The following is an 18,251-nucleotide window of genomic DNA, read 5'->3' as shown; positions in this document are numbered from 1 at the left end:
CGTATGTTTTCACAAAAATAGTTAATCATTCTGTCCTGAGGAGGAGTGGTGGTCACTTACTACAATTGATACTACGTTGATTATTTATCCTGTATTAAACCTTTGCAGAAGTTATTTTGTATGCTATTTTGCAATGTATGAGAGCCAGGTGCATTTTGAAGGCCCCATGGCCAAACTAACTACATAGGCCTAATAGTCTATGTGACTATTTACCAATACATGTACATGGGAGATGCTACTGAAATAACGGTCAAAGTACTGAGAATGGCATATTAAATAAGGCTCTGGACACTCAGATTTTCTTCATATCACTATCACAGCCAGAGGATGGTGTTTGAGATTCTGTTGCATCCGCAATGAGTTAAAAGTCTGGTAGTGTGTGATCCTCATTCATTTGGTGTCATTTCTCTAATCATTTGGTAGGCGAATGATGCCTGATGTTTCAAAATCCTTTCCAGTCTTAAGTGAATTACATGATTTTTACAAACATGCCCGTGTTTGGCAGCCAGTGTGTTTGTACAATGAAACAAAAGACCACAGTGCAAAAATAAAAAGCAAGCCGTTTTTAATTGTGAAAAATCCAAACTAAAAGCACTTCAGTGTCACGTTCCTCACAGAGGAATGCACTGCAGAGATGTCACGTGTCTGCGTCCGCTTAATAACTATTTAACAGATCTATATCCTCTGCAGACAGAGCTGACAGAGACTGGCGCTTCGACAGAGGAGCTGAACTTTGCTCTCCCTCTGTTGATAGTCTCCTCTTCTTGCCCTTCTGAACAGCCGCCGCCGCCGCCGTTGATGAAAGTGTGTTCTGGTCTGCTGTTGAACTCGTGTCACAAAGATCAACCTTGTAAAAGTGAATGGCCACAACTTTGTCTTTCTTTGTGGTGTCACTCGTACCAGACCAGGAGTTTAACGACTCTCGGACAAACTTTTCTCTTCCATCTAAAAAAAACAAAATGAAAACCATTCAGATTATTATAACAATTACAACAAGAACAAAGCTTAGTAGTAGTAATTAATCTAACTTTGATCAAGTGAACATGCACATTAAACCGATAAACTCACAGAAACTGAGAGCATTTGTTCTTGGTTTGTAGTCTTTCTTTGGTACTTCAGAAGCTGTAATTTCCCATTGGTTTATTACCTGAATGCATTTGAATGGCGAGAGAAGTTTATACAAAGATGTCTCATAATAAAACATTTACAACATCAACATTGCATTCATAAATATCTATATCTATCACGGATACCATAAAACTTTTACCTGTTCAGCCCAGCCTTCTGTTTTGCAATCAGAGTGTGAAAACTCCTTCAAAGGTGCTTCTGATAAGACCATTTTCATATGCTTTCTGAAGAATCCCTTCAAAGACAAATTCACCTAAAAGAGGTTTCAACATTATTCAAGAGCTCCATAAAAACGTATGCATTGATGTCTGCTTTTTAAACGGGTTTACCGTCACACTTGTCCCCGATATGTCCAGTTTCTGGAGCGTTTTAAAGCATGTTAGATATCCAAGACCTTTTTCAGTAATGGGATTCTCTGTTAAAAATAATTGAAATGGCAAGAGTATATATTACCTCCAACATGACATTCATCATGGTTATGTATAAATAGCTAATGAAACATTTTGTGTAATGAGATTCAAATGAGATTTTGACTCGCCTATGCTCAACAAGGCTGCATTTATTAAAATGCAGTAAAAAAGTATAAAATATTACAATTTACAATAACTGTCTTCCATTTGAATGCATTTTAAAATAGAGTTTATTCCTGTGACTGAAACGCTGAATTTTCAGGAACAGTGATGAACCTTTAGAAATCATTATAATAAGCTGATTTGCTGCTCAAGAAACATTTCTTATTATTATCCATGATAAAAAAACAGTTGAGCTGCTTGCTTTTATTTACATTTAATATAAAATAAATATTTTCTAACGTTATAACTGTAACTAATAAATGACATTAAAGTCATTATAAAGAGCAATAGCCAACAGTACGATGTATGGTTCAAAAAGATTTTGCTGTTATACAAAAAATCATTAGGATTAATAGGATATTAAGTAAAAATCATGTTCCATTAAGATATTTTGTAAATGTTCTACAGTAAATATATCAAAGCATTGCTAATGATTTCATTTAGACTTCTTCAGATTCCATTTTTTATAGTTACATCTCGGCCATATTGTCCTATAACAAACTAAGCTATACATCAATAAAAAACTTGTTTGTTCTTTTTTTTTAATACAGTGTATAAATGTTTTTTATGACCCTTTTTGACTGGTTTGTGGCCCAGGGTCACACGTCACATTTAAATGCACCCTTGCTGAATAAAAAAAAATACTAATGCTGACTTTGATTCGTTTATCTGGACTACACAAATCCATAAACATACCAGAGAGATCCAAGAGTTGCAGGTTTTCCAGACCTTTCTTCATCACCCTTACCGGTGCGGTCAGTCTCTGCAGTCCTGCATCAGAAAGGCAGTTCGCACCTATGAAAAGTTTCACAAGACTACAGGAAAAAGAGAAACGTGACAAGGAAAAAGAAGGTGACTTCACTCTTTAAATCACAAAGTAAAACAAACAGTACACCCAATAGTCCATCTGAAATGTTCATTTATTTACGCAATTGTGCCAAAGAATGAGACAACATACCTAGCCAGGGCTTCAGAGGTTATGTATTTAAAAACCTCATGGTTTTCACCTAACCTGCATCCATAGAGGTCCAGGCTCTCCAGACCCTGAAACTGTCTGATCTCCTCCAACCTTTCGGATATCAAGAGATTCCTGAAAAGACAATAGCACTGAAGTAAACACTCTGGTTTCTAAATTATGGCTAAAAATGCTCACCTGTACAGATTTGGGATGTCTATTACCAGTTCCTTCTCACCTGTTTCTCAAGCACAGGGATCTCAGGACTAATTCTCCGTAGGCCTCACAGAAGACCTGCAGCGCCCTGGGAGCCGTGTGAGGCTCCGTGAATTTGTGTCTCTCCTCAGCGGCCGAGAACAACTTATCAGCCATTTGCTCGGGAAACCCGACGAGCGAGTCCACATGCTCGACGTGATCAGCGATGAACTGTAAAGAGATGTCAAATAGAGACTTGACCGTGTACCGCAGACTGCCCTCTTTGTTGTAGGTAAATATGAAGTGGTCTCTTCTCTTTGTGTGGCTCGAGGACGGTAACGTGTCGATGCAGAGCTGAAAGGAGAAGTCCCTGGAGAAGAGTCTGTGCTGCGGAGCATCGTTCCTGTCTGCGTTCACGTACCGCAGTTCTCCTTTCTCTCGGACATACACAGCCCCACAGTCCTCGCTAACGTACATCCTCACCGGCTCTCTGCGCAGAACGAGCGTTTAGCGTCCAAAGTATTCGGCTGTAGTTGAAAATCAAGGGTATTTTGGCGGAAACATCGAGAAGTTTGTATATTGCAGAAAGATTTAAAAACGACGGGCTCTTGGAGTTACATCCCTCCTGTAAATCGAGTTTAACGCGCACTGCAAAATAAAAGTCTTTACTGAAATCTGTACACTAAAATGTATTTAAACGCCCAAGTACTACGCAGAAGTATTAAAACACGTTCAAAACATTTTGCTTTTGCTATAGCTGCGTTTTTTTTAATCGTTTGCCGCATATTTTTTTATTTCACCACATTAATTACTTGGTATTCGTTTTAAAAATTGAACTTTTTATTTCTTCCTAATATTCACGTGCTGGATATTTTACCACAAGTTGCAAAATGCCGAGTGATAAATCGTTTATAGGGCGTGCGTTTTCTTTATTGACAAGTTAAGACTTTTATTTTGCTTCGCATCACAGCTCATTTCCGCGTTTCCATTTTCGCACGTTCAAAACAAAGTTTAAAATCCTGAAACGTTCAAGAAGATTTTACTGGTGAGTAAGTTAGCATGACGAAAACATTAGAGGTCCTATTTTGTTATAAAAAGGAGAAGTGAAATCATCTGAGATCATGCATATTCTTAAAACAACAATTTATTAACTGCACTTTTGTGTTTGATGTATAATATCCGCATACGTCTGTATGTCAACAGGTTGTACAGTGTCACTGCCACGCTATACATGTGATCAGACACTTTAGTTACAGTGGTAGGTCATCCTTGGATGGTAAAACTAAGTGCTTAAAAGTATATTTCACCCTAAAACTAAACTTTTGGCATCACTATACCAAAGTCTTTTTAAGGGTATTCTATAGTCTTTCACTAATACTACTACGTTCTTGCGTGTAACTTAAAAGAAAATGCTAGGAATATCATTAGTCGACATTCATTGAATAGGAAGAAGATGCAGTGAATTCTTACAGTCCATAACATTCTGCCTAATATATTTTTCTGTGTTCCAAATAAGTCGTACCGATTTTTGGAACAACACAAGAGTGGTTTATTAATTTTGCGAACTATACTTTTAACAACCTCAATATCAACATTAATAGCATTAACTAAAGATTGCCTGCTCAACCGTCTTCTCTTGATGCCTTCGTTCACAGACCACATATATCTGTCATGGCCAACACCGATTTCCATTTACAGTTTCAAGGTAAGTCCCTAAAAACTTATTTAAAAGGAAAACTTTTGAATTCATAAAAAATATTCTGAAATTAGTTTATTGGTATTGGATACAAATATTTTCTGTATTATTGTGCTAGAATTTGAAGATGAGCAGGGATTCACAGAAAATAATGCAGGTGCCACAGCGGTAACCATCGATGACCCCATCAAATCTAGAAAACAGTGGAAGTCTACAGGAAGTGCTTTTGAAGAAGAGGACAGCAATGACAAAACTGAGGTCTGTGGAGCACAATCAATACATAATCTGACATCTTCATTTTATCAAAAGGAGCATTGATTCAAAACATGTTTCCTTGTCAAACAGCTCCTGTCAGGTGAAAGAAAAAGTGCACCCTTCTGGACGTTTGAGTACTACCAAACATTATTTGATGTGGACAGTCATCAGGTCAGCCATCTTTACTATATGATCCGGCACTCGCAATACATTGATTATCAAAAAGCATTCATTGTAAATTACAGAAATGCATTTTTAAGGGTTTTCTTATTCTTTTTAAATATGAATTGCTGCTGTTTTCATTTATAGGTAAAGAACAGAATAATCGGTTCTATTCTGCCTTGGCCTGGGAAAAACTTTGTTGAGGTTTATTTACGGAGTAACCCAGACCTGTATGGTAAGCTAAATTCAACTAAAATCGTTAAGAGCAAAAAGTAAGACGCTTTTCATAGTTATACGAGTATGTTGTTTACTTTTGTAGGACCTTTCTGGATCTGTGCAACTCTCGTTTTTGCCATCGCTGTTAGCGGAAACATCTCCAGTTTTCTCGTTCACCAGGGTCAGCCAAAGTTCAGATACGTGCCAGACTTCAGCAAAGGTTAGAAATAGGTTGTTTGAAATAACCCAAACAAAACAGATCCTCTGGTCTCACCCTAATAATTAAATAAACCGTCTCTTTTGATTGTTTTCCAGTCACTGTGGCAGCCACAGCGATCTACAGTTATGCATGGCTAGTGCCTTTAGCTCTGTGGGGTTTTCTCACCTGGCGAAATACAAAGATCACAACCCTGGTGTCCTACTCCTTCTTGCAGATAGTCTGCGTCTATGGCTACTCGCTCTCCATCTACATCCCTGCTGTGGTGAGTCAGTCGCAGTGTATGCATGAATATAATGTTCTTCATTATTCTCTGCATAATTACCGCATCTGTGTGCGATAAACACATTTGCTAGATTGTTTTCAAGCGTTCTGTATTATCATTCTTCCAGATACAGTTTATTTACTTGTTTGTGTGCACTTGTGTGAAAAAACAGATACTGTGGATAATACCAAGTGAAGGGTTAAGGTGGTGCTCCATCGTGGTAGCTTTGTGTCTCTCAGGATCTGTGCTGGTGATGACCTTCTGGCCAGCCATCAGGGACGATAAACCAAGGATTACCATTGCGATTATATCCACCATCGTTATTCTTCATGTCCTACTTGCAGTTGGTTGCAAGGTGTGTTTTAAGATTTTTTTAATACATTGGAAATCAATGCGATTCACATGATCTATTATAAACAAAATGGAAAATACATATTCAGGGTGTACAATATATTGTTACTTAATGAATTAATTAATATCAGTCCATATTTGATACATCAGCCAGTTGGGTATTTAATTGTGTTTCCTTATTTTTCCTTTACATATAGATATAGATATTAGATTAGCTTTTCTGGTGCCGCACAAGGTACCATTTTATATTTAATAGTGCTGTTAAAAGTATTTGTACATAATGTGTGTGTGTGTATATATATTATAAATATAAAATGGCCATATAAAATAATATTTAATAGTTATTAGTAAATACACGTAAATATTTTTTAAATATGTACTGTAATATACACAGCACACGCATATATTATTTTGTAATCCTTACATATTTAAACCAAAAAGTAGATTTTGGATGCGATTAATCATTTGAAAGGAATAATATTTAAATGTATTATTTATCATTCACTGTAGTTTCATTGCATCCCTAATATGTATGCATGTAATTATGCACTTATTACAACTATACAAGCAAAACATGTTAGATGACTTTGCGTAAAATAGTTCTTTTGCATCTGCTATAGATTTTATAACCGTTGTGTAGCTGTACTAACAACTCAACGTCATCGTTTTGGCATTGCTTCTTGTAGGATCAAACAGGTTGGTGTCAAATGTGTTTCCTCAGTGGAAGGGTGTGTTCTTGGAAACACTAGCAATAGTCAATGGCTGGCTTGGAAGCACGCCAGTTTCTGTGAGCCGGACCACGTCCTCATGGCTATCATGTGCCGTCAATTACATTCATTTAATTAGGGAATGCCAGTGTTTAGGGGACAAAAGTGCTGTCAGAGTCTGAAAGATTTGTGCCCTCTCTCTTTTTTCAGGCATGTTTCTTCAGTACATATGAGACGGATCCATCAACAAATCATAGAGCGTCATTGACGGCGACCAACACTTCATCGTCCGCGAAGCCAAAGTAAATTACAGCCTTGGATAAATACAGGACTCCGATGAGGTGGCGCTGCCTCGTGTGCTTTTTAGTAATGATGAAATGGCATAGAAATGCCAGCACTTTTAGGTGAACCGAGCGTCATTTGATTGAAGCTGCTGATGGGAAAATAAGGCATTTGACGAGGCGTTAACATGAGACAAGACTTCCTGTACATAATCTGTGCTCCTCGAGAGACTGTTATTCTTCTGTAATTGCAGCTTCTCCTCTTGCCTTATTAGAGAGAATCGGGTATCTTAATAATGAGATTGTGGGGTGTCTGGATTTCTTCATCTTATAGTCTGTGAAGGTAAAGCCTTGATTTTTGGTGTGTTTATGTTTGTAGGTAAGCAGCGAAACCCGGGAGATAATCATCTACGACACGTTTGATGTTTTCTGATTTGAGGTTCAGACGCGTTACTGTTACAAAGTAGAGGACATGTATATACTGTGTAACTGTGGTTTAAATATTTATGTGATAATTGAGCTTGAGATGGTTTTCAAAGGGTCACTCTCCTGTTTCTACCACTTTGGAACGTGTACATGTGTTTAAAATGTTTTAACACTATAAAACTACAGGTCCAGCAGAAAAAGGGACGGGAAAAAGAAAATCTAAATAGAGTTGATTTGCACATAAACGGTAACTGATTACATATTCACACTTTAATAAATTTGGAATTCGTGCTATTTATTCATTGCAATGCTGTTTCAGTATTTAGCACATTTCCGGTTCTCTGTGGTGGCCATTAATTGTATTTATTTTTGCTATTATTTTTACACTGTGCATTTTTGGGAGATTTGTAATTAGATCTGTGCATTTTCTTTAAACGAGATACCAGCCCAGAACATAAAATGGCTAGAACAATCAACTGTATTCCAAAGACGTCACATAGTAATGAATATTTAGCAGCTTTTTTCCCCCATTTAAAATTACACGCACACATATACAGGCCAAAATGCTGAGCGTATAAAGCTTTTTTTTTCCATTTATAATGTCTCAATGATTGATGATGATATTGATAGCCGAGCGGTTTTAAAACAGATCATAGAATTTCACTCTCGGCATCATTAAGATTCACAAACAAAGGTTATTGTCACAGATAAAATCGATCTAGTCTTAGATGCCACTATCTGATACAGCGCAACGTTTCGTATATCTTCGAGCACCATCAGCAGTGCACTTTTAACCTTTATTCATCACAGTCATTAGATTAATTAGATAAGGTTTTTTTTGGTTTAAAGTTGGCACTGCCGTTATGAAATGGCCCGGCTGCATTTTCCAAATTAACAAAATAGAAAAATTGTGTTACTTGAAACTGTGCCAATGTGCGGTGTGTCCTAATTAATGGTCATTCTAGCCTTAGCTTAGAGTTACACCGAAGCTGCCTCCCAGACCTATAACCTTTGTGAAGGAATGTCAGCTTCACAAGTCACCGTTTCCCTTTACGCAGTGGATTAAAAATAAGGAGGCTTTTTTTGGGATCAATTAAATTAACAGGTATCTCCTGACCTTGTTATTTTTAATGACCCGCAAATGGAAAACCTGCTTAAAAGGGATCTGACCCTTCGACCCGCATCAAGGAACATGTCTTTTCAATATCGCATTTAAAACTCCAAATGAATGATGGCTGGAAAAGTGGAAAAGGTGTCTAAATACGAAAGTTTAAAGCTTTTGGAAAAATGCCGGAAGGAAAGGGACGACGCTTTGCACCGCGAGAATATGATGAGGGAGAAAATGAGACAGTACGAGTCTCGAATGAGATCAACCGAAGCGCTTAAACAGAAATTAAAGCAATTGACTTTGGACAACAAGGAGCTGCGGAAACAAGTGAAGGTGCTGCGGTCTGAAATCGGCTTAGAGGCCAGTCCTAAATTTAACGGGAAAACCACCAAGGATATAATCAACGACCTGCACGAGAAGGATCGCGAGTGCAATTCGCTGGTTGAAAAAGCGGGTAAATTAAGTTTGACGATTGACGAGCTAACGTCTGAGCTGGCCAACACGGTCACCTCGAAGACTCTGCTGGAGGACCAGGTCCAGTCCCTGCAACAGAACCTGAAGGACATGACAAACAACCAGCGGCGTCTCCTGAAGCTCTGGGAGGACAAGAAGGCTCAGCGGGAGCAGCTGTCACTGCCCGCCATACCGCAGAGACCCGGGCAAAAACCGCTGGTGCATAAAGGCGTCCAGACGGAGATGTCCATCGGTTCAACCCAGATATTACCCACCAACGCATTTGAGACCAAGACCCGCCGAGAGATTGATAAAAGCAGAACTAATCTGGAAAGACGCAACATCACTTTAGCGAATGGCACCCATCGAGAGAAAAACGCTTTAATGCAGAGTGAAGCGAAAGGAATACACAACTGACAGTTATTATTTCACGAAACTTTTTTTTTGTGTCTGTCTGCTCGTCATTATGCTGCTCAATGCCTTATCTTACAGCATTATTTACTTTAAAATAAATATATTGTTTATATATGTTTAAGACAATTGAGGACTTTGTGTTACTGCACCCTAATTGGTTCTTGTGTATTGATCCATTATTACAGGTTTTTAAGCTGCTGTTTAATTTAATGCCCGCAAAACTTGTGTAATTAAATACTGTTTAACATTAAATATAAATGTAATGTATTAATTTTTATTCCGATTTTAACTTTTAATTAGGATGTTGTTGTTTTTCAAATTCAAATTTCTTATTTGGCTATTTTTCAATGGGATAGTTCACCCAAACACGTACATTTAGTCAATATTCCCTCACTGTGAAGTCTTTCCAAATCTTTGGCTTTTCTGATATTCTGCTTGAATGTTATTGTATACTTCTATGAAAAAAACAACAACAACAACAACAAAAAAAAACAATTCTCAAATGTCCTACAGAAGAAAACTAATTCTAGGCGCTGGAACTACATGAAGTAAATAGCTGCGCTTTTTAAATTTTGGTGTGAGCTATCCCTTTAAGTGTAATTGTATAAAAAAAAAGTGATTGTATTCAGGCAGTAAGTCAGACACACTTGCAGGGGTCCTTATGAGGTCCTTCGAATGTGAGGCGCGGGTAATATCCACACTTTTGCCATGTTGATATGGATTTTATTGATGCTGAATTGAAACAAGAATGATAAAATGTTTTCGCTGAAGCAGAATTCATGGTTTATAAGAAAGGTAAGGACTGGTTAAATATAAATCGTTTAAATAACTAAACGGTAACTTTTTTCAACTAGGAAATCAGTGTGTGTAACGTTAAAATACAGTACTGTTAAAGTCTTCTGGTCTCTGTTTATGAAGTGCTAGTTTATGTAATTATGTTAATGTGGAAAGACTGTTTGAACCTACTGTATGCTAGACCAAATTCTCATCTCATTTGTTTTCAGGTTGTGATATGGAGGGCTGTGGCGAGTATTGCTTGGTCGGTGCTTCTCTTGCCAATGACAACTGCAGTTTTTGTGCTCTTGAGTAGATTCAGCCTGTTGCACCCCATCCAATGGATTTCAGGTGAGGAGACGAGTACGAGAGTCTAACAAAATGCATCACAATACTTGACTGATACTGAGAAGTACTCGAGTGCGAAATCATCATTTATATAAGCAAAAGTTCAGATTACAAGGGAGATAATGCATATTGCGAAAGCCTCGTTAATGTAAAATAGTGATTATTTTTGTTATTGATTCCTTTAGGCAATTAAAAGAAGTTTGCCTATGCTTCTTAAATAGGATTCTATGATCTGTCTAATACGATAACATTCTTAGTCGTTCTTGTAATGTAACCCAAAAATACTTATACCTTGTGTAAATGAAAGAGCTCTTTATAACAATATAACTGACTACATATATTTCAGTTGTCGCTCTGTAACCCAAAAATGTCATAATGATATTTAAATGCTTGTATAGCTCATATAGACATGACTAAGAACGGACATGCAGTGCAATACTGTAATTCCTGAGAGAGAAACGTTCCTCAGAAGCTGGATGTATTATATTTAATACTCGCATTTAACATGTCTTTATTAAAATGTGATGTCTGAATAATCAAAAAGTTGATTCAGTCCATTAAATATTTGTCTTGAAATATTGCCTGCAATATAAAAGTCCTCTTTATATAAACCAGTAAGTATTTCCCGGAAAGAGATGTGTACCACAACCTAAACGGAACAAATTTTAGATTTGATCATGTTTGATTTACTTTGGGAATTCACTCATCACATGATGCTGTATGCTTCAATTGGACGTTAGTCAGCATATCAAACGTTTCGTTTCAGATTGCACAAGCCTTCTTACAGCCTCAAGCACCATCTTTTCTCTTGTGGTGCTGTGTGGGGTGGTTCTGATCACTGGCTTTTTTAACCTGGAGTTCTACACTTGTGAGTAAACTAGATTTGTCTTTTTAAGGATGTGCAAAATCATTTGATTTGCAATTATTGCTAATTATTTATTTATTTCACTCTGTGTTTCCTTTAAGTGGTTCCCTCTATACCATGTTCACGCATGGCTCTCCTGGGGACGGTGCTCCACCCGCGACAGTGTGTTCATTCTTTGGTCTACTGCACCATGGGCATGCTGGTAATGTGGTGTGCTTCTGTTACCATCGGTGGACGTTACAGCACTCTAGGAAGTCCCTGCAGGCAAAGCGAGAGGTGGGTTATGACCTGGTTTTGTTTGTCCCACATACAGTGATCCGTCAACGTGCTAAGAGGATCAGGTTTCATTGCACTGTGACTCTCCTGACCCCAGGCAAAGAGATTGACACTTATATAGTTATCTTGAGTTGTTTTAATTAACTCCTGAGTAATCTTATCTCAAAATTACCAGGCGGTCGGTTTTACGCTAATGTAGGCCAAGTGCACCTCTAAAATAATGTTGTCTCTGTGTTTGTTTTTTAATGTTTTTTTTTATGCAATGTCTAATGATTTCTGGATAATAACTGTCTCTTATGTTATGTTTGAATCTGCAGTGGTGAAGCAGTGACCTGTCTGAACGAGTATCATCTCTTTCTACTTCTGGCTGGGGCCTTCATGGGATACAGTCATAGTTTCTTGGGAGTGGTTCAGAATATGTACTATGTGTCCTTTCAACCCATACAAGTTAGTATTTTACTATTTAGTTTAATTGCTAATTGTCACACTTAGTGGTTGAGCTTTGTTTTTTTGTTGTTTTTTGTCTTTTTAGAACAGGATGACAGAGGCAATATTTGATCAAACTATTTATTTTAAAAGATGGTACTTAATTCATTAACTGCTTGCATGAGTATTTCAAATTTATATTGCATAATATTTAGGCAAATAATTAAAAGCATTATAAAAATCAGTCAATCGATATTTGGCGGCGGAAAAAATCTCACTGTTCACTCTTCTGAAGGGTACTAGGTTCACAATCTGATGATGATGATAATATTATTATCATTATTATTATTAATAATAATAAGTCCTGCTTCTGACTCTTTCTAGCCTAGTCTATATTATGTAGTATTCAATTGTAAATGTCTTGTTTGATTAAATGGGAAATTGCTTGAATCATTAATGCTTGCATTCATAATTGATCAGTGCAAATCTCTTTTGTCCCTCCCACATTGGTTGTGAAGCAATACAAATATCCGCGGTTCAAGGGCTGTCTGCCAATGGTGGTGAAGTGCAGTGTTATTCAGGCCTTATATTCAGCCAGGAATTTTGCTGCTCTTTATTTCTTTTTTGGTAAGTTGCATTGATCAGAGATGCGTCTTCTAATAATTGTCTGCTTTCCTGCTAGATTGTTTTCCAATGTTTTATTTTTAAATGTTGTTTCTTAGGGTATGTTCCTAAGACCTGGATCTCCAGCACACTTAATCTACAGATAGACAGGTCAGATTTGAAACTAAAGTCTACCAAAAGTGCTTACCTAATGTGAACTAAAGCACCATAAACCCATATTCAAGAATATTTGTAACTCTATATCCCTTTTGTGACTTTGTAGTTCTCTTCAACCACTGGATTCATTGACTGGACTACTAGACTTCTCCCTCCTTTACCACCTGTCGATCAGTGGCGCTTTCCTGTACCTAACCTGGTATCTCACCGTGCTTCTCTTCAGGATTTATGTCACAGAGGTACTTAAATGGGGAAGGTTTCGCTGAGGGGATATATCAAAGTAACTCGCATTTGTCTAGAATCTGTTTTGAAAGTGCTATGGCTGGTTTTGTATCTTCAGGCCTACAGTTTTCCAGTGCAGTCCACGTTTACTGAGGATGCAGAGCAGTGTCTTCCCAAAGTTTTGGCTGAGAAAAACACTTTAGTCATGAAGGTTAGGCATTTTCACTTTTTTTTTTTTTTTTTTTTTTTTTTTTTTTTTTTTTTTTTTTTTTTAGAAAAATTATCTCTAGCCTTGTGGAAATTAATGAGAACTTTCATAACTTGTTTTCATAACTTATGAATATACATCTACAATGTAAGATTAACTTGTATCTGTTAAGTGCAACCACTAAAATGTATTATAAAAAGGTAGGTAGTCATCATTAAAAACTGAAAGTCATAACATCATTTGTCAAAGTGTATTGAAACTCTGGATCCTAAATCTATTGATTCCTGTTTAAAGAGAGTATAATTTCTTAACTGATTAACTGACTGTTTTACAGTTTTTGGCTCTGCAAGACCTGGCTCTGTTATCACAACATTCTCTCTCACGCAGACTAGAAGTCTTCAGTCTGAGTCAGCCAGGTACAAACGAAATACTTGCAGAGAACTGTAAAGTCAGTACTTTTTCATGATTGCTAAACTAATCTAACCTGCATATGTAAGGTGGTCACCCTCATAACTGGAATGCCATCAGTAGGGAATGTCTGTCTTTGCTGAGTGAACTGACACAGAGACTGGTGGCTCATCAGGATGCGGTTGCCTCTAACGGCCGAGTCAAGTCTCAGTCTGCCAGCAGTAACACCAGATCTGCCTCTTCAAGCAGCTCAGGTAAGGCTGCATAGATAATGTCCAACAAAGGGCAAATGTATTGTGAGTGTGGCTTAGTAGAGGAATCAGAGTGATATTATTTTCCTGTAGTGGGGTCTGGAACGGAGGAGATTGCTGAGACCCCTCGACTCAGTGTCCCACTAAGGACCCCTGGTTCAGTCTTTAAGTCTTCAGTGGGAGGTGTGAATAGCGCTTTGACGGCTCCTTTCACCCCAGATGTGGACAGCCCTTTCTCTTCACCTGCTATTCGACGTCTGGTTGGCCAACAGGATCCTCAGTCTCCCTGGTTTGGTACAGTACAAAGCCCCCATATCATGAGGAGAGGGCCCAAACTGTGGAGTGCCTCCACAGGTGAGATGACAAGATAAACTAAATCTCAGTGAATTTTGAATCATTGTTTGCTAAATAAATAGTTAATTTCAGTTTAATGTTGTTGTTTTTTTTTTTTTTAACCGTAATTTCCAAATTTAAATTGAAAAGATTGTATTTAACCTTTGTATATTTCAGTTATGTTTTTTTTTTTTTTTTGCAAGGCATTTAATTTTGTATGTGGTTTTGTCAGTTAATTCTTATGGTGTCCCTGTGCTTGAGAAGCATGTACTCTGAGCAATGTATACTCTATCTATTTATTCTTTTTTTTTTTTTTTTTTCTCTCTCAGAGTCCCAGTCCAACGGCAGCCCCCCTGCCTCCCCTGCCACTGTTCCTAGTCCTCCTGCAGAGAGTCAGAAACCCAGCTTCCTGGCCCAGTGGCTACAGAACAGGAGAGAGCAGGTAACATCTTTTATCTAATCACACCTGACCTATAAATGAATCCCTTATTATTTCACAGTGTTTTCTTGGTTTCCAAGCCTGTGTATCCATAGGAACCAAAACAGACAAGCTTTTGAGTGTCCAGTTCGGTTGCTGGGGAAAAAAGGCAGTTCACGTTTCAGTGTGATACCATTACATGGCCTAGAGACACCTGTTAACTCATGTTCCTGTCATACTCTCAATTGTTCTGCTCAGGTTAAAAGCTTTTTGGCAAAGCGGGTGCTGATAATGTATTTATTTAACAAGGTAAGGTTAAGCATGCATTAGTTGAATGAAGGATCTGTCTACAGCTGCATGTTGCATGTTCCCAGCAGATTTTTAGTTACAGGAATCATTAATGCATGTGTCTAGATTCTGCCCATGTTTAAATTAACACCAACATCATTATCCTCCCCTGTCCCTCTGCTTTTATTTCTGTCTAAGGTTGTGTGTTTAGATTGTAGAGTCAGATTATAGTGACCCAGTTTACTCAGTTTAAATAAATAAGTGTGGAAATTTACAAATTATGCTTTAAGTTTTACTTTATACAAAATCAGTTCAATCTTTTAATAATATTGTAGGAACTGTAGATCAACTGGGTCTATCACTACATAAACTAGTTCCTTGTTTCTCTCTCACCAGTCAGGGCTGAGGGTCTTCTTAAATCATTTTAACTTGTATAATAAACACACAGTGGAGATCAAAATTACAAGAACAACCTATAATTTCCTAACTTTCAGGATCTGAGAGTATGTTGAGGAATACAAAACAACTTATTATATATTTAAAAAAGAACTCTGATCAAAATTTTTACAGATAATATTTACAGACTAATTCAAGTCCCAAAAAAGGCCAGTCCTCCATGTTAGACGTACGAAGTTCCAGTTCCATTTGGGTCTCATAGCAATCATTTTGTTTAGCTTCAAACTGAGGAAAGACTGAACGCAAAGTGTGTAAAGGTGAAGAAGGAAGTAGTTTGGGGACGTTTTCTACAGCTCTTTCAGCAACACTCCTGAGGACCCACTTTCCTGTCGATTTCAGTTCTAACCTGAATCAAACACGCCTGAGCCAATCAAGAGTTCGATCTAAAGCAGCGCCGATCGTTGTATAACATCAAAGTATTGAGAGAGAGTTGGTTGAGAGCTGATGGTTCCATATGCTTGTTATAACTGATCTCGCCGTACTGTGACGTCATACACCAATCAGTGACTGCAGTGCTGCTTTAAGACGAACACGCCTTTTTTTTTTTTTTCACTTTTTTGAAGTCACAAGCCAGGTGTGCTGAAGAAGGTTGGAAAGAAATTCGTCAGACAGTGGATCCCCAGGTGCAGAGTTGAAGACGCATGCACTACATCCACAGTACTGTGGTAGAGACCTAGATCACAGCAGTCCAGTGAATGCCTTGAGCACATCTGCAGTCGCAGGACATCAAGTTTCTCACAAAGCAGGGCCTCTGTACTTCCTACTAATTTCTGACAGGTTTACTTTGGCGCCACAGTGCATACTGCTCTATTATTTCGATCACTGTTTTTTCCACACAATTTTTTGTTCAAATACCTAGGTTTTATTAAACGTGTTAACAGTGGTATACCTGCAGCTAATATCCCGTCATAGATCGACAATGTTTCAGGAAGGGAAAAAAAAATTATATATTGTTCTCTAATTTTGATCTCCATCTTCTCGCATGTCGCAGTGCTCTTACAGTAGAAATTATATTTGAATGTTGTGAAATATTTTACCCCCATAGTAAAATACTTTCTTCAAATGTACAGCTTCCAGAAGCCTCTAGCCAAGCCCTGTTTGCTGACAGCCAGTCTCATATCTGGGCTCTCCAAGGTCAGAGAATAGTGACTGACTTTTCAGAAATGCCATTTTACATTTTTATGTAAGTTTGAATCATTTATTTTGCATTTTTGTTATTTGTTTTTAAGGACTATCTCATCTGGTGGCAGCCTCTTTCTCTGAGGATCAGTTTGGAGTCGTGCAGACCACATTACCCAGCATTCTTAGCTGCTTGGTAGTCTTGCTCGAGGTAAAACAAAAGTTATTTTCATAGCGTTAAATAGGATACTCCAGGAATCCAAATGGAGACAAGAAGCTGATTCATTTGGTTACGTTTTAATTGCAGGCGGTTGACAGACACTTCAAGCTGCCCCATGCCTCCAGCAAACCTGTGAGGACTATCTGCAGCATGGGAGACTCCACACACAAAACTCTAAGGTTTGCACTCAGGGCTGCTCTGAAGACCGCCATCTACAAGATAACTACCACTTTTGGAGAGCACTTGAAGTAAGTCCCGTCGTTATTTGCAGTAATGTCTTTCTGAGAAAGCGTGAACTGAATAGATTTGTTTTAGGGAGTTGCTGTATGTAATGAAATGTGTTTATCCTTATTTATGCTGTTCGTTTTATTTGTTTACAGTGCTGTGAATATTTCAACAGAACATAGAAAAAGACTTCAGCAGTTCTTGGAATTCAAGGAATAGACATCATCTTCTCAATACAGAGAGACAGTATGCTTCTTCGAAGGGGGATTAGTGCTGTATGTCACTCAAGGCCTTACTTTAAGGCCAAGTGCTGCACTTTATTTCCCATTTAAAAAAAAATAAAAAAAGTCACATTCTAGGTAATATTTACATATTCCTTAAACCTAACAATCATTCACATGATCTGGGAATTTTATGTGTATGTACCTGCGTACTAGAATGTGATAAGACTTCAAAATCATGGTGGGGTCTTGAATAAAAAGTATTGTTGCTCTTTATTTTCAGTATATTTAAATTTCATTGTTCCCTTTTAACAAAAATGGAGCCATGAACCTTTTGAATCTTGCATCATTGTTTGTTCCACATTTATTATTTTGTGCTCTGATTGGGTGGTAAATTTTTAGGACCCCCATACATTTAACATGGATCTTTACTTCCATGTTCATCCATTTACCATAAACACGTTTGGGGAATTTGTTTGCCAAAAGAGAATCGATTTTGTTAATGTCAAATGTTATATTTTTGAAACGTTACATTTAAATAAACTCTTTTGTAAAATGTCATGTCATTGGTTGCAGACAGAAGTTTTGTGAAAGTACATTTCCTCGGATGAACGGCAGACGTCGCTGTTTCTATTCTGCTTTGCACAAAAGTTTGCTATTAAACATTTGGTTAAATATCAAATTGGATGTCATCACTGAATATTGTGTAAACTATTCATAAATCATATTAAAATAGATTTCGTAATTACTATGTAAAAAGCTAGGCTTATATTTTCAACTGTTTCCCACAAGCCCTTGTGTAACACTAATTAAGTGAAGTGGTTTTAACACTAGGTGATTTATTTTTTATTTTATTTTTTTTTTTAAATATCGTCTGGGTAAGCATGTATACAAGCTTATGACTTGGGGCTTATAACTTTTTAGTTTTGTGCTGAAATATGATTTGACAGCGCTCTGTGGTTGTTTAAATAATTAATACACAACGCCGGTTTCTTTCGAAAGATGAGCGCGC

The 18,251-nt window shown here is 37.5% G+C and overlaps 4 protein-coding genes across 8 annotated transcripts; 3 read left to right on the top strand and 1 right to left on the bottom strand.

Annotated features, from left to right (window-relative positions):
• Nucleotides 1-548: 548 nt before the first annotated feature.
• On the bottom strand, nucleotides 549-3,688 carry lrrc42 (leucine rich repeat containing 42). Of its 2 annotated transcripts, none has more exons than XM_043220644.1 (7): nucleotides 2,894-3,688; nucleotides 2,659-2,790; nucleotides 2,397-2,515; nucleotides 1,458-1,543; nucleotides 1,268-1,381; nucleotides 1,069-1,147; nucleotides 549-945 (listed from the first exon to the last, which is right to left on the bottom strand). In XM_043220644.1, exons 1-7 carry the CDS (start codon nucleotides 3,325-3,327, stop codon nucleotides 656-658), a joined length of 1,254 nt encoding a protein of 417 aa, XP_043076579.1. In that variant the 5' UTR covers nucleotides 3,328-3,688; the 3' UTR covers nucleotides 549-655. The 2 variants fall into 2 exon arrangements, with proteins under 2 accessions (XP_043076579.1, XP_043076580.1); XM_043220645.1 differs by having other exon boundaries at nucleotides 2,713-2,790.
• Nucleotides 3,007-7,724, top strand: yipf1 (Yip1 domain family, member 1). Of its 3 annotated transcripts, XM_043220646.1 has the most exons (10): nucleotides 3,822-3,895; nucleotides 4,054-4,108; nucleotides 4,506-4,555; nucleotides 4,665-4,804; nucleotides 4,892-4,972; nucleotides 5,111-5,198; nucleotides 5,283-5,399; nucleotides 5,495-5,661; nucleotides 5,834-6,016; nucleotides 6,930-7,724. In XM_043220646.1, the coding sequence occupies exons 3-10, from the start codon at nucleotides 4,522-4,524 to the stop codon at nucleotides 7,023-7,025; spliced, it is 906 nt and encodes a 301-aa protein (XP_043076581.1). In that variant the 5' UTR covers nucleotides 3,822-3,895; nucleotides 4,054-4,108; nucleotides 4,506-4,521; the 3' UTR covers nucleotides 7,026-7,724. The 3 variants fall into 3 exon arrangements, with proteins under 3 accessions (XP_043076583.1, XP_043076581.1, XP_043076582.1); XM_043220648.1 differs by lacking the exons at nucleotides 3,822-3,895; nucleotides 4,054-4,108 and adding an exon at nucleotides 3,007-3,142; XM_043220647.1 differs by lacking the exon at nucleotides 4,054-4,108 and having other exon boundaries at nucleotides 3,825-3,895.
• Nucleotides 7,725-8,380: 656 nt separating this feature from the next.
• On the top strand, nucleotides 8,381-9,683 carry zgc:113691 (uncharacterized protein LOC503529 homolog). The gene has a single exon (XM_043220649.1). The coding sequence runs from the start codon at nucleotides 8,655-8,657 to the stop codon at nucleotides 9,402-9,404; it is 750 nt and encodes a 249-aa protein (XP_043076584.1). The 5' UTR covers nucleotides 8,381-8,654; the 3' UTR covers nucleotides 9,405-9,683.
• Nucleotides 9,684-10,036: 353 nt separating this feature from the next.
• Nucleotides 10,037-17,805, top strand: ndc1 (NDC1 transmembrane nucleoporin). 2 transcript variants are annotated; one of them, XM_043221509.1, is made up of 18 exons: nucleotides 10,037-10,196; nucleotides 10,406-10,526; nucleotides 11,290-11,391; nucleotides 11,490-11,664; nucleotides 11,982-12,111; nucleotides 12,609-12,717; nucleotides 12,813-12,864; nucleotides 12,977-13,109; nucleotides 13,211-13,303; nucleotides 13,635-13,716; nucleotides 13,798-13,962; nucleotides 14,053-14,313; nucleotides 14,622-14,734; nucleotides 14,969-15,019; nucleotides 16,525-16,588; nucleotides 16,684-16,784; nucleotides 16,881-17,041; nucleotides 17,174-17,805. In XM_043221509.1, exons 1-18 carry the CDS (start codon nucleotides 10,158-10,160, stop codon nucleotides 17,235-17,237), a joined length of 2,016 nt encoding a protein of 671 aa, XP_043077444.1. In that variant the 5' UTR covers nucleotides 10,037-10,157; the 3' UTR covers nucleotides 17,238-17,805. The 2 variants fall into 2 exon arrangements, with proteins under 2 accessions (XP_043077444.1, XP_043077453.1); XM_043221518.1 differs by lacking the exon at nucleotides 14,969-15,019.
• The last annotated feature ends 446 nt before the right edge of the window (nucleotides 17,806-18,251 follow it).

Source organism: Puntigrus tetrazona, chromosome 2, assembly GCF_018831695.1.
Source record: "Puntigrus tetrazona isolate hp1 chromosome 2, ASM1883169v1, whole genome shotgun sequence".
Classification (NCBI taxonomy): Eukaryota; Metazoa; Chordata; class Actinopteri; order Cypriniformes; family Cyprinidae; genus Puntigrus; species Puntigrus tetrazona.
The sequence above is the reverse complement of the archived record's forward strand: the minus strand, read 5'-3'. Positions and strand labels throughout refer to the sequence as shown.

Excerpts from the sequence above, each read along its gene's own strand:
- lrrc42 (XM_043220644.1), bottom strand. The coding sequence starts at position 3,327 with ATGTACGTTAGCGAGGACTGTGGGGCTGTGTATGTCCGAGAGAAAGGA. Across the intron at positions 1,544-2,396 it reads GCAACTCTTGGATCTCTCTG|AGAATCCCATTACTGAAAAA; the intron begins GTATGTTTATGG and ends TATTTTTAACAG. Across the intron at positions 946-1,068 it reads AACAAATGCTCTCAGTTTCT|ATGGAAGAGAAAAGTTTGTC; the intron begins GTGAGTTTATCG and ends TGTTTTTTTTAG.
- yipf1 (XM_043220648.1), top strand. The coding sequence starts at position 4,522 with ATGGCCAACACCGATTTCCATTTACAGTTTCAAG. Across the intron at positions 5,199-5,282 it reads GAGTAACCCAGACCTGTATG|GACCTTTCTGGATCTGTGCA; the intron begins GTAAGCTAAATT and ends TTACTTTTGTAG. Across the intron at positions 5,662-5,833 it reads CCATCTACATCCCTGCTGTG|ATACTGTGGATAATACCAAG; the intron begins GTGAGTCAGTCG and ends GTGAAAAAACAG.
- zgc:113691 (XM_043220649.1), top strand. The coding sequence starts at position 8,655 with ATGATGGCTGGAAAAGTGGAAAAGGTGTCTAAATACGAAAGTTTAAAG.
- ndc1 (XM_043221509.1), top strand. The coding sequence starts at position 10,158 with ATGTTTTCGCTGAAGCAGAATTCATGGTTTATAAGAAAG. Across the intron at positions 10,527-11,289 it reads CCCCATCCAATGGATTTCAG|ATTGCACAAGCCTTCTTACA; the intron begins GTGAGGAGACGA and ends GTTTCGTTTCAG. Across the intron at positions 16,785-16,880 it reads GCTTGGTAGTCTTGCTCGAG|GCGGTTGACAGACACTTCAA; the intron begins GTAAAACAAAAG and ends TTTTAATTGCAG.